Source organism: Osmia lignaria, chromosome 4 (assembly GCF_051020975.1).
Source record: "Osmia lignaria lignaria isolate PbOS001 chromosome 4, iyOsmLign1, whole genome shotgun sequence".
Classification (NCBI taxonomy): Eukaryota; Metazoa; Arthropoda; class Insecta; order Hymenoptera; family Megachilidae; genus Osmia; species Osmia lignaria.
The window spans coordinates 7235171-7247974 of record NC_135035.1 but is presented as its reverse complement, the minus strand read 5'-3'; the positions used below and the strand labels follow the sequence as shown (position 1 = coordinate 7247974).

At 40.1% G+C, this 12804-nt stretch overlaps 1 protein-coding gene across 3 annotated transcripts in view; it reads left to right on the top strand.

Annotated features, from left to right (window-relative positions):
* The first annotated feature begins 2247 nt into the window (after positions 1-2247).
* The window catches only part of if (integrin subunit alpha inflated), a 51869-nt gene continuing 41312 nt past the window's right edge, over positions 2248-12804 (top strand). For 2 of the 3 annotated variants that reach the window (XM_034322386.2, XM_034322385.2), the window contains exon 1: positions 2248-2767. In XM_034322386.2, coding sequence (XP_034178277.2) covers positions 2568-2767 — 200 coding nt within the window. In that variant the 5' untranslated portion in view covers positions 2248-2567. Of the gene's footprint in view, positions 2768-3644; positions 3791-12804 lie in introns of those variants that run through there. The other variant, XM_076688097.1, reaches the window with a different exon arrangement.

Sequence of the window (12804 nt, the reverse complement as noted above, 5' to 3'; positions counted from 1 at the left end):
ACAGATTCCTTTAACGTGGAAGAAGCGTGTTTCTTCTTTTCTTTTTAAAAATATACAGAGTTAAATACCGCGTTGGATTTCTGTACGTGTTTAGGTTTATTTTGATATGATACTTTTTCTCCCTTAAAATTTGACGATCAAGGGATCTTGATTTTACCCGATTGAAATACCCTGCACACGCATCAATAGACCCCGAAGGCTTCGACGTGTTCATGCTCATCCCGTGCAGAACACACATCACAAAATTGAGTCAATTTACATAACGATAGTTGAGACGTACATGAAAAGCCGTTCCTGGGTCACGGCGATACCGTCTGCAAACAAGCTTTGAGCTTCGAAAAGCCTCCATATTGCCATGTGTTCGTATACAAGCCGTGTAAAATTGGATATTGATCATTTAAAAAAACGAAGATGTGGAGAAACATTGCACTGAATATTGTACGTTTGTTATATGCTTCAAAAAATGCCTTACTCTTCCTAACTTGCTTCCAAGGATCTAATATACTTTATGTATAATATAATATTTTCGCATATAAATTAATTTAAGTGATAGAAAATATAGCACAATTCTCATTAGCATGTTTTCTAATTATGTATCAATTAGGGATTTGAAAATGATACCATCAGCACCACCTAAGAATGAACGACGAAAGTAATATACCAAAAATTGCACATGTACGTAAAATAAACAATTTTTGCATTATATTAGCATTACCAAAATATTCTGTAGCTTCTATGTAATTTAAATAATAGCCTGACAGTTAAATAAAAATGTTGAAATTGACTTACTATTTGTCGCATATGTCACATCCTGAAATACCAATCGATTAGAATTCTAATACAGCGCTATTAGTCACCGACGACAGACTGTCGGTATTATAGTGCACCAGTGGCTTTTAATTTTCATTATTACCACTACAAATGCTGTGATAGAATTCCAACCGCAATCGGTATAGTAGAATGTGATATAAGTAACAAACGGTAAGGAAGATGGCAGCATGATATCTTTGAGTTTCGAGCTCTACGTTGCCGTATCAAAGTAATCTGAGATCTGCCAGCGCGGACTCCAGATCCAACAAGACTGGAGGACATGCTTTTGTTTTCAAGCGGTTTCGAATTTGTTCCTTCAAAAAATATTCCTTCAACACCTAGAAGAAAATATAGTAGGATACTTACCTGAGTTTGCATACTGACATTATGGCATCCGGGATGTCAGGGACCGCGTCGTATCGATGGCGCTCTCTATATATCGACCTGATATCATCTGGGGGTGTGAGGGACCCCGGTGTCTACTTCTGTACACCGACCTAATATCATCTTGACCCCCTGTGGCTCGGGGGGCTTAGAATACGGCCACGGTATCCCCTGCCTGTCGTAAGAGGCGACTAAAAGGGGGATGGAAAGGAGCGAGTAAGATGAGTGGACTTAAAAGTACGGACAAGTATGAGTGGAATTAAAAGTACAGAAGCATATAGCATGAATAATGTAATTGAAAATGGCGCGATAATGCGCGTAGCCGATAACTTTTCATTGGGCAAAAAGGGACAAATCAAGTCCCTAGATTACGCCACCCTCAATAGAGGGAAACTTATGAAGTGAAGTGAAGTAATATCATCTTGGGGTGTCAGAGACCCCGAAGCATCAGCGTACCGACATATCATGGGTGATATCAGAGGCATGTCCAGTCTTTTGCCTCTGTAGTTACTGTACAATCAAATGGGTTCCTTAATACTGTTTAACCGACGTCTTCACGCGTAAGGTGGGTCAATATGGTAATAGGGGATAAGCGATTCTCATTTTTTATGCAGAATGTTTCAAGAAATCTACTAACATTAAAAGAAAATGTAGATTTCTAATTAAAGAAGTGAAAATGATCTTAAAATTTGTTTCAACCCTCCATACATGCAGAAAATATTTATAAAACATTGCATTCCTCTTCATAGAATGCAAATTTTTATACAACATTTTTTCATATTTTTACAAATAAAGAAAATATTAATAATGCACAAAATTATTGCTCCACCTCGTATGTAGGGTGCCTAAAAAATCATGGTGGGGAACGGAGGGGATTGATTTTTCTTAGAAAAAGAAATTGTAAATGTAGAATAACATTTAGTATCATCCAAATTAATAGAATAGACATCAGAGGCTTGCGCGGTCTGATTGTCGGTGGCGGTACGCAGTCGAAGCGGAGCGCAACTTCGGAAGCGCGTGCAGTGGGTGGGAGTTACAGCCCTCGTGAGTCAAGAGAGCGAAGAGTAACCGAAAGAACGGACTTCAACTCAGTCTGTCCGCGACCGTCCGTCAAGCATACGTCTACGACTCTTTGCCCCCTCCAATACCTTACCGTTCGTCAGTTGTGCTTTGCCATTTGTTTCTGTTCCACAGTGTCTTAAAAAGGTCTCGTGGAAGCCACATGTCGTCGATGCTCCCATCGCTACCGGCACCCTGACTGACCACCCCCGTCGTTCACGAACGATCGGTCCTACCTTCGATCACGATCGCGCGTATGACACTTGGTGCGTGGACAGTGTATCGAAACGACTGAACCAACGTGTGTGTGAAAAATGATAAAAAGACGTGGAAATATGTGGATCACGAATATGATCGTTGGCCTAATCGGCCTGATATTTTTTGTTGGATCACCATCCTGGTTTTCCGAAGCGTTCAACGTGGAGACGAGACATTACGCGGTTTATAGGAACGAGAGCAGATCCATGTTTGGATTCGCGGTTTCGGTGTACCGGGACAGGAACGGTCGAGGATGGTAAGTTTTTTCTTTATCGTGCATTCTGGTTTTTGTTCTTCAAGTGAATTATGGAATTTCGCATTTGCGCTCGGTATTGCAAATTGCATTGCATATGCATAAGATTTGGTGAATGAGAAGAAATGTGAGAAGTCTTATTCAAATTTTATTTGCAATTGAGTTTGACAAAAAGTTACATTTATCATGAGTAATGTGAAGAATTTTTATCTTGACTAGTATATTGTGTAATGTCTAGCTCATAAATAAGAATATTTCTTAATTTAAAATTGAAATAAAATGAAAAAAGTTGAACAGAAATATGCTGCAATTCAGTATTGCATTTGCAATGGAGTTTGCTCAGCGCTAAGATAAATATTACATTTCGAAAGGTAATTTTTCAGTATGATATTGAGGTGACGATAACAGCAAGCTTGGTACAACTCCAATTTTCTTATGTGTTAGTCTTTTAAAAACACATAATTTGTAAACATGATTTCTTATCACTGAAACAGTCATTCCTTAATAAGAGCTTGGAGATTTAATTAACGTTTATCTTAAAAACATGTCAGTTTTGAAACAGTAAAAATGACAACTTCCGTTTATAAGGAAAAATACAAATATATATTTATAATGAAACTATCTATCTAAATTCTAAATGACTTAATACGCTATCGATCACTAGGTGTGAAGATTGATTTTTTAACAATACTGTGTGTAAATTGATGACACAGAATATTCCAAGAAAAGGAAGGGTGTATCAAACTGTTCATAGTGTTTACTATCAAACATGAATTAAAACCACAAGAGCAACGCAGAAGAAATCAAGTACCAAAATGACGAATGCCGAAATTGGTCATCACAGTAATTAAGGATTCTTGGTATCTGCTTTTTTGGTCACCGGTGACCTACACGATTCCAGCAATATGTGTGATTGCCGAAGAATCGACGGGTCTGAATCATCGTTATTCAAAATTGCTCATTTGAGTCATACGTGTCCTGTGTCGATGAAGAAATGTAATTCCGCTGACGGAAGAAACTAGCTACGTAAGTGTTATTTCCGTAAGCGTATTTCATTCACTTCGAAATGAGGAATAACTTAAAATTGTACTACGACGATTCGCAACAATCTTCCATTGTTAAAAATTCGTTGATCTTTTCATCATGCCAAAAATAATGAAAAATAATTATAAAACTTTGAATTTTTCAAAAGTGTACCAGAAAATTTGGACTTGAGGGTTCAGGTACTCTAAGTGGCTGGTACTCCTACGAGTTAGGACGACCACGCTCTCCTTTTAAGTCCTCGTCCCAGAAAGTAAACAGCAAGTGGCTTCTACCGTTTCATCGCGTTGGTTGCCACTTCGATAATGAAATATCAGCTTTCATTTGCCCACGACCACTGTGAAATGCTGTAATTTCTTCTTTTGCAAACGCATGCAACTAATGTGACGTTTGGTTCAATCTACGCTTTCCTGTTCAAATTGCGATTCAAATTGAGTCGTGTTTGTTGAACGCGTAACACGAAATAATAGCGTCGTTGTGGTTAATTTTCTCTTGCGTTTAGAGGCGTCGTTAAATTAATTATGCGTCTATAAGAGGATAGTCGAGCCTTGGAAGCAGCGACAGGTTTCGTGCCTGGAATTTTATTTACAAAAATATAAAATTCTGGCAGAATCTTGAAAAATAAAAATTCATTCGCCAAACATCTCATGTGGAATATTTAGATAATCCTTTAATGAAGTAATTTTAACTGTAATCAAATTATGTTGATAAGCTATTATACAATTACAGAGATTGAAGCAATCAAGTTCTTTTTAAACCTTTTTTTCCTATCTACCACTCAGTTATAATTACGCAATTATTTCATTTAACAATCTTTATCAGCTTTATCTGACGGATAGATAAAAGTTCTTCTGACGGAAGTATTTCTGTCTTCCTTAGTTAAGCTTGGATTTTCATTAAGCTCTTGATCAGTGGCATTCGTGCGAGCTTCAGATAGAAATAGAAAAGTATATTTTCGTAAATACAAAAGTTTTGATTTATCGAGGGTTAAGGGAGATGCACCTCATCCTTTCCATCAATTTCTTCTCGCATGGCAGGACGTATCAAGGCGGGTCTAATGACAGGTGCTTCGACGAGCTTAGAACCGTTCTCCTTTTATGTCTCCCTTCGGAACCAAGGCGAGTGGGTTCTCCCGTTTCATCGCAACTATTCTCTATGTGTCGATAAACTTTCATCTGTCATCGATAAATATGCTCGAACACCGTTCAATATATCTGTCAATCAATTGCTTCCTTACTCCATTTAATTACTTAATTAACACCTCGCCTTGCACATGAAAGAAACAGTATAGTTTTCATTAAAGGTCTCAATACAGGGGATTCTTATCCATAACAAGTGTTTCCATTATTTTCTTCAACCCCTGTACACTTTATATTGGTTCGATTCGAGAAAGAAGGTGCTCGTTCTCCTCGTGAGTCACGCCGGCCACGAATAAACGTTTCTGCTCCAGCTCCTCCGGCGACGACGGATATAAATAATGTCGACAGAACTAGGAAACGCGGGTAATGGCATCGGTTACGTAGCCGTTGATCCGCGGAAAAGTTTGCGCGAAAGGTCGACAAGGTCTAGCCGCGTAATTTATTCTAGCTACGGATATATCGAGGCTCTTGGATCGGACCGATAGAGACGCCACCGATTCTTGTTCGCTCGCTTTGACATTCAAATCGATGCCTTCTAACTTTTCTACCTACATGGACACGATCGGTCGTGATCTGGTTGTTCAGTTTGATCGCTGGATTGATTCATCCGATGGTTAAAGTTTGAATAATTGAAAAGATTTATGAAAATGATAAAAAATCGTCAAGGTATTAGATATTCATAATTAGGATTACGACGAGGGGTAGTTTCCTTAATCCGTTCTATTCTTTTTCTTCAGCAACGTACACCAGCTTTTGTCATTGTTTCCCCGAAAGACAATGGGCAAGGAGAATCTCGGGTAAAATACAGGATAAACCTTACTCGTATCCGGGATATCCAAAGCCGCAGGAAGTCCGGATTACATCGTTCGTTATGAGAAACTTTGTAGGCGCTTATATTTAGGCCAGCCTGTGGAAGCTTTACGAGCGTTCGTCCTCGTTAATCTAATGCGAGGCAAACGCACCCGATTGCCACTGTTACCAGTACGCTCTCGCATTAATTCTCGAAATAGAATTCGACAGTGGTTTGCGCGATTCATAGTGTATTTCAAAAATAGAGAACCGTAAACATTTATATATTCAAATTAATTAGATTGAGAATTTTATGACTTCATATTTTAATTTATTACACTTTGAAACGTGAAAATTTCCCAGATGTAACACGTCGAGCATCGGAGATTGCAATCGTCACTTTCCCTCTCGTTTTCTTAAGATCTTCCATGGACGAACAGGTCTACGTATTAAACCGTACGAGCAAACACGTTCGACAGATTCAGAGCACGAGGCACGCTGCGATACAGGATGTTAGGTCATCGTAGCTCCGTTACGTGGGCGGCTCTTCGCTCTCGCTGTGCTCTGATTAATACCTCGTTAATCTCCACGTTCGATCTACTATTTACACTACTACCTTTGCTGTTCTTCAATGAACCTACCTTCCCTTCCGACCTCCACCAATCGGCCCTTCCTGGAATTTGAAATTGTGATCCGACCTCCCGCTATGCTACTATGCATACCGTTGCAAGCGTCGTTGCACTCAGATGCAATCTAATCTGTGACCACATCAGACTCCACAGACATCTTCGACGAACGGTATTATCTTTCTTATATCTGGGTTAAACTGGAATGATTTTATCGCAGAAATATTATATATAATTGCTGGTTGATTATATAATTATTTGAATATTTATTATTTTAAGTCAAAATTTTCATGGTTTTACTTCCCATCTTATTCCACAAGTTCAACTTATTTTTTCGTATATTCATTTCGGTGACACCATCGTCAATTATGAGTCAGTCAGTTGAAAGCCTTTAAAAGGCGCGGGTTTACACAGCCACGCGAACGAAGGAATAAAAGAGAAGACGAAGCAGTCAGGTACTAATCGAGGCATGACGTCTGATTGCAGCTTCTCGATGACTCGTTCTTTTCCCGGATTTGATTACTCGCGCCGAAACCGGCGAGTCAGAGCGAGCGCTAAATATAAAAATTATTTCACGAGCCGAAGACGGCACCGCGACGATAAAACTACGATTACAGCCGTCCATACGAGCGACGCTCTATAGATAAGACTGTCTTGTTTGCTCGTAGAATTAATTATTCAAGAGATATTACTAACGTTTGTTGACGAACGTTTCTACGAAGTGAAACTAGTTTCTCTTTGTCTATTTACTTTCTAATATAAACGATTAGACTTTTCGCTGAAAGTTCTGAGAAACATGTGCTTCTTATCAGTGATAAGACATTGCCATAGTTTGCGAATTGTCGTTTATTTCTCAATTTCAGAGCAAACTTATCGGTTGATAGCTGAATACGGAAACCATGATATCTTTGTAGTTTCATAACGAAGAGAATTACTTAAAATTCACATCAGAAATTAGTATTGGAAGATTTTTCATAAATATTTTCTTCGTATAATTTTGCAAATGTTTCATAGTATTCCTTTGAAACTGGTGCTTACGGAGCGTGTCGGTGGAAGAGGAAACGAGTATTCAATTTTCTCGTTTCCGGTCGGCGAAACGAAACAAAGTTAGGGTGGATCGACGTTTATCGGTTGTTCGCTTTCCGCTTTTAAGTATTTGTCACGAACAGTAAACGTTCGTTTTCTGACGCTAAACTTTTCTTTTATCTTTCATTACTTTACTTTTATTTTTCAATGTTGATTAAAATGCAATGCCTCCTGCCTCGAAAGGGTTAATTTTTCGAAACCTTAGATTCAAACGGTAGCCGCGATTGTTCTTTGAAGAGTACAAGAGTAATTCCAAGACATCGCGTTATTCATCGCTTTTTATTCCTCCATGGGTCTTCGCCGCCCACCTTTGCGTGCCTGGCACACCTTCCGATCGATTATTGATTCGCGTCGAGACGGCGTTGATACTGATGGATCTTGACGATGCAGATTGATGATTTTTTTCCTTTTGCTTCGTAAACGATGCCACGAAAGACATGGACGCTTTTAATTACATCGGAGGGGTGACGGGTTCCTCTTCTTTGCTTTAACGATGCCGTGAAATTAACGAGTTGTGGCTGGTGCAAGAAGAGGAATGGAACGTTTGATCAGATTATATATCTTGTTTTATATCATGCGCTCAAAAGAAGGGTGGGTGAATCTTGATATAAATTCGAATAAAAATAAAGGATCTATAAATAAAAATGATAGAAATTCTGATGCGCTGAACGTTTACCCGCGGTGAGACAGGAAATTTGACCATTTTCAATCGTATCCTGCTTCCTTGACGAGGAGGAAGAAGGAGAGGATAGAAGGAGAGCCGAGATAATGAGGATCGCGTGAGGCACGTGCCCGAAGCTCTACCTGTGTCATTATCCGAAGGAGGACCGACTGCCTCAGGCCTATTACCTTTACCTGAACGCATGCAAACACGTGTGCAAATGCTCTTACACACGTGCAGAACACGTTTGCGCCCGGGTACGGGGGCCAGGTGGTAGCAGTTCGGTAGCCAGATAAAAGAAAAACAAGCTTTCGTAAATGAGTTACCGTCTCGCCGGTGCGGTGCGATTTTTTTGCTCCTCCGTATGTCGCTCGAGAAGTGAAATTTTAATGATTCATTTCGCTGCCAGCTGGCAATTCCGATGGCTAACGCCGTGAAAACGAAGTTCGACTGATTTTGTCACTCGCAAAGCTTCAGATAAAATCTGTATCAAATATTTTCTCCCCCAAGATGATTTAAAGTGCCGTATAGCTGCATTTCCGGTATTTCTCTCGGTACATTAATTCAAGAAAGCAGCGCATATTTCTGTAATTAATCGACGCCTGCTCGCGCCCCATAATTATTCCTCAAGACACTCCGCTAAACGTGACTTAACAGATGATACCCGATGTGTGTTTACGTGATTTTTACGTCACGTGCAGTGTAGCCGCTTTCCTAGCGTCGTGAGTGACATAATGACTCGTATGCGAAAGTCATTAAGCATTGGCAACGTGAGAGTGCAATTGAAACGGCTCGTTAAGTAATTTAGAAGCGCCTTAGCCGACTAATTTATAGCGAGGCTGCCGTTGCATGCTACCAGCGTTTTTATCTTTTCAAGATCTAATTAATTGGATTATAATAACGAACAAATTTATTGCACACCATGTTTATATCTTTCCTATCATTATTCATAAAATATAATCTTACGTCAGATCTGGCACGGTGCCGACTTGGCGAGGGTTGGATTCGCGTGTTTCTTATCGCGAAGAAGGGTTGCAGACGTTGCAATTGCGCTTGGGCGGTCGACGCGCAGCCACGTGTCGGTGGCCGTCGCATTTTTATATCAATTCGTAGATCAGAGACAGGAGAGGGCCATTGACAGCGGTGGTAACGCGAATTGACAGAGAGTATCGCGTGTCGCTGTCACGTCTCGCTACCGGCTGATTCGCGATATGCTTGAGATCACAATTGCGAGTACGTGTGTCGACACTGGAATATCCCAGTCGTACGTGTCGCATCCGATAAACAGTGCGAACGTAATCGTCGCGTAGGTGTGTCCATTTCTATCGGAGGATTCTTCCAACGTCCTTCGGCACCCATGGAGGTTCTCAAGGTTGTTGAATATCCAAATGGTCAGTGTCGACTTCTCGTTTCCCTTCGAAATTTCCGTTCCTCGAATCCACCCTGCCGGTTCTGTCCACCATATGGCAACGGAACGACTCACCTACGCTTCACTTTGACAAAATTGCATTGTTACCCTGACGGACCTTGTTCGACACATGTTTCCTTGGAGCCCAGCTGAGGGATAATACGGTTCGAGAACCGGGGAAACGTTTTACAGTCCTGAAGATTTATAGTTCACCCCGTGAACTCTCGAATATGATTCTATAAAATTTGAAAAGCTAGTTAACGCAAGCACATTCCTTTGCATTTATCAACCGCTGGATTAATAACGCGGAAAGATATCGTGTTTGCCAGACAGGATATGTGCAATAGTTTCTTCGAAATCAATAACAAAAGTACCGAGACAATTTATTCGTTTAATTGGTCGAATGACTGATAATGCAGATAAACAAGACCATAAAAGATGCAACTGTAGTCGTATTGTCCGTACCATAGATGGAAGTGGGTCATCGCGTCGTGTAACCCCAGATGAAACGATGCTGATTAATTTGCTCTTTCATTAATGCGATTAAAATCGACCAATTAATCTGCTCGTCAAGACCCAGTTACTTTCCAGATTGATCTCGACTCTGACGTTATGCTCGCTCGTGTGTATTACAATCATTTATTTATTCAACGATAGCTTACGATGTTAATTTTATTGTTTCCATTTTTTTCAATTCTTCGTACTTGATCCTTGGATCTCGATTACAGTTGCTTCGTTCTTACACGCCGATTAAATGTTCAGTCATTTAATTGCGAATGAATTCGAAGGAGTTTCATACGTTTGGAATGCAGACACCTTTTATTAGCTGCGCGGTTGACGTAATTGAGTAAACGTGTTCGTCTGATAAGTACAATGCCAAGGAAACATACGAATTTGCACGGTTTCAAGCCGGACCAACGCGAGGACCGTTCGTTTCCCAAGTTTCGCCAAATCTGGCGCCCACATGGACGTCTTCTGTCCATTCGTGGTTGTCTAGAAAAGTCGTTCGAGCCTCAGGTTGGAAACGAAAGTCGTTCGTCGCCTACGTGTTTTTCCTTGGATTTCTACGTTTCAATGCGCTCATAATCTGTCTACGAATATGCAGTTTGATATTCCGTTACTCAAAGATGTTATTAAATGCCACTTGTATCGCGTACACAGATTTAAAGCTCAAGGTTTGATAAAAAGTGACGTAGAGCGAATCGCAGGCGATGCTCGCGACTGCACACGTACGAAAGGAAATTTTCTGCGAGCAGTTGTTTTTGCTACCGCGAGCTCGCGGCACCGAGTGAATTGTAAATTCACACAAGAACGAGGCACAGTTAATCTTGATCGCTAATCGAACCCGCTGAATGGCCTTGAATTCATTCAAAGAGACACTCATACGCTCCGTCTCGCGTGCTTACGCTACCAGCCGCATGTAAATTACGCTCGTGGAATATTCAATTGAGTCTATAATTGCTAGTGACCGAGATAGACTGGAGGAATTTACGATTCTGGAAGGTACAACCATGTCGTTTCTACCGTGCAACAATTCGTGAGATCAATTTTAAACATCCTAATGATCATTAAACGAACGTAGTTCGTACGCAACGGCAATGTAAATTAGCGAAAATAATTAAATCTCCCTGTGAAGCTATTTGTGTTTGGATTGATGTTAAAACAAAGTGAAAATGAAAAGTTTTGATCGCAGCGTTCGGAATTCTTTTTCGTCTCGAACGTCAAAAAGAAAATTAAAATTCCGACTGGCCCGAAGATTTCCTGTTGATAGGATCAAAAAATTATTGTGCACCCGGAAATCTTCCCTTTGTCGGCTGTTAATTAGAATACAATCCGCGCGTGGCGATGCGTCCCGGTAATTTCAATATTACCTGCACGCTTTCAACGCATGAATTCACAATCAGTCACCTGTCGATGTTTACCTTACAATATCCCATCTCGATTGTTCAATTAATTTATAGCTTATTTAAACCTCTTAAACGAGAGCTTAGGTAACTTCAGCTGAAAGTACTTAGGTTAACAGTGAAGGGATACCACCCTTCGCGTCATTGAGATTCCACGGATCGACACGTTAACAGGACAATCGTACCTAAGTTTACCTGTCACGCACTTGCGTACACTTCGATTTCGCTGTACAGTGGAAAGCAAATGGTGTGCGTGAGGAGGTGCTCCTTATAAAGTAGCAGAGCCTCGATACGCCTCCGTTCGCCTTGCGTCATCGACTGATCGTGCGTCCAGACATTGCGTGTCCCTTAAATTCTTGTTGCACAACGAAACATTGGAATAATCCGTTAGCACTGGAACCGTGAATATTTCTTTCATTTTCTTTCATTTATTTCATTAAAATTCGGTTTCTGCTTTGTGAAGGGCTAAAGAGGCATCAGCTGTTAGATCAATAAAATGTGCAACGATACAGAATCGTTTTGCGTTTTTCGTATCACGTCTCAACGTGCCGATTTAGAAAGTACAATTTTTTCCTCTTTCGAGGATAAATCGAAACGAGATCTACCTCGAGACACGTTCGTTTCAGTAAATATCAGATAAAATGGTTTATATTTTTATATTCATGTGACATTTCGAATCGGGAATAGATTAATAAGAAATGATCGCGATACGTTTTCTGACTAAAGTAATGGTAAAAACGTATTTCAATTTATTAACAATTGAAGGATACAGCATAAAATATCAAATTTTTACGATTATTTTACTCTAATGTAATAGAATCTCGAAGAAATTTCGCAATTTTTCGACCAGCCATTTTAGAGGAATTGCATTATGCCCGGTGATAATGCATCCGTGTTGCACGTGCATATCGTACGGAAGATGTGTTCTACCTGGTTTTAAGTTTCCTAGCACGCACAAGCTCATTACCATACGCGCGTTCCTCGTGAAGAAGCCGGAGTTCGCTGAACTCCGTACCTTAATCGAGAATTTCACTCCAAAAATCTGTCGGACGGATGGCACCCAACTGCGTTTGATCTTTCCATTGATAAATATTGATGCATCAGGAATTAGAAATCCGTTCGAAAGGATTTTGTATTCCATCGTTCCTGTCCCTTTCATATTCTCTTCCATTAGCATGTTTTTAGATTTTACCTTTCGATTGATTTCGTGGAAATAAATTTCACTGGAACCGTCTGTAAAGATTTATTATTTTTTCGTTCACCATTGTGAATTTTTTAGACGTCGAAGAGATTAATCGTTCTCCGTTTAAATTATACGATTGCGAGCGAGATTGATCAGAAAAACGCATCATCGGATTTTACTGACTTACGTGACTCGTCGGGTTA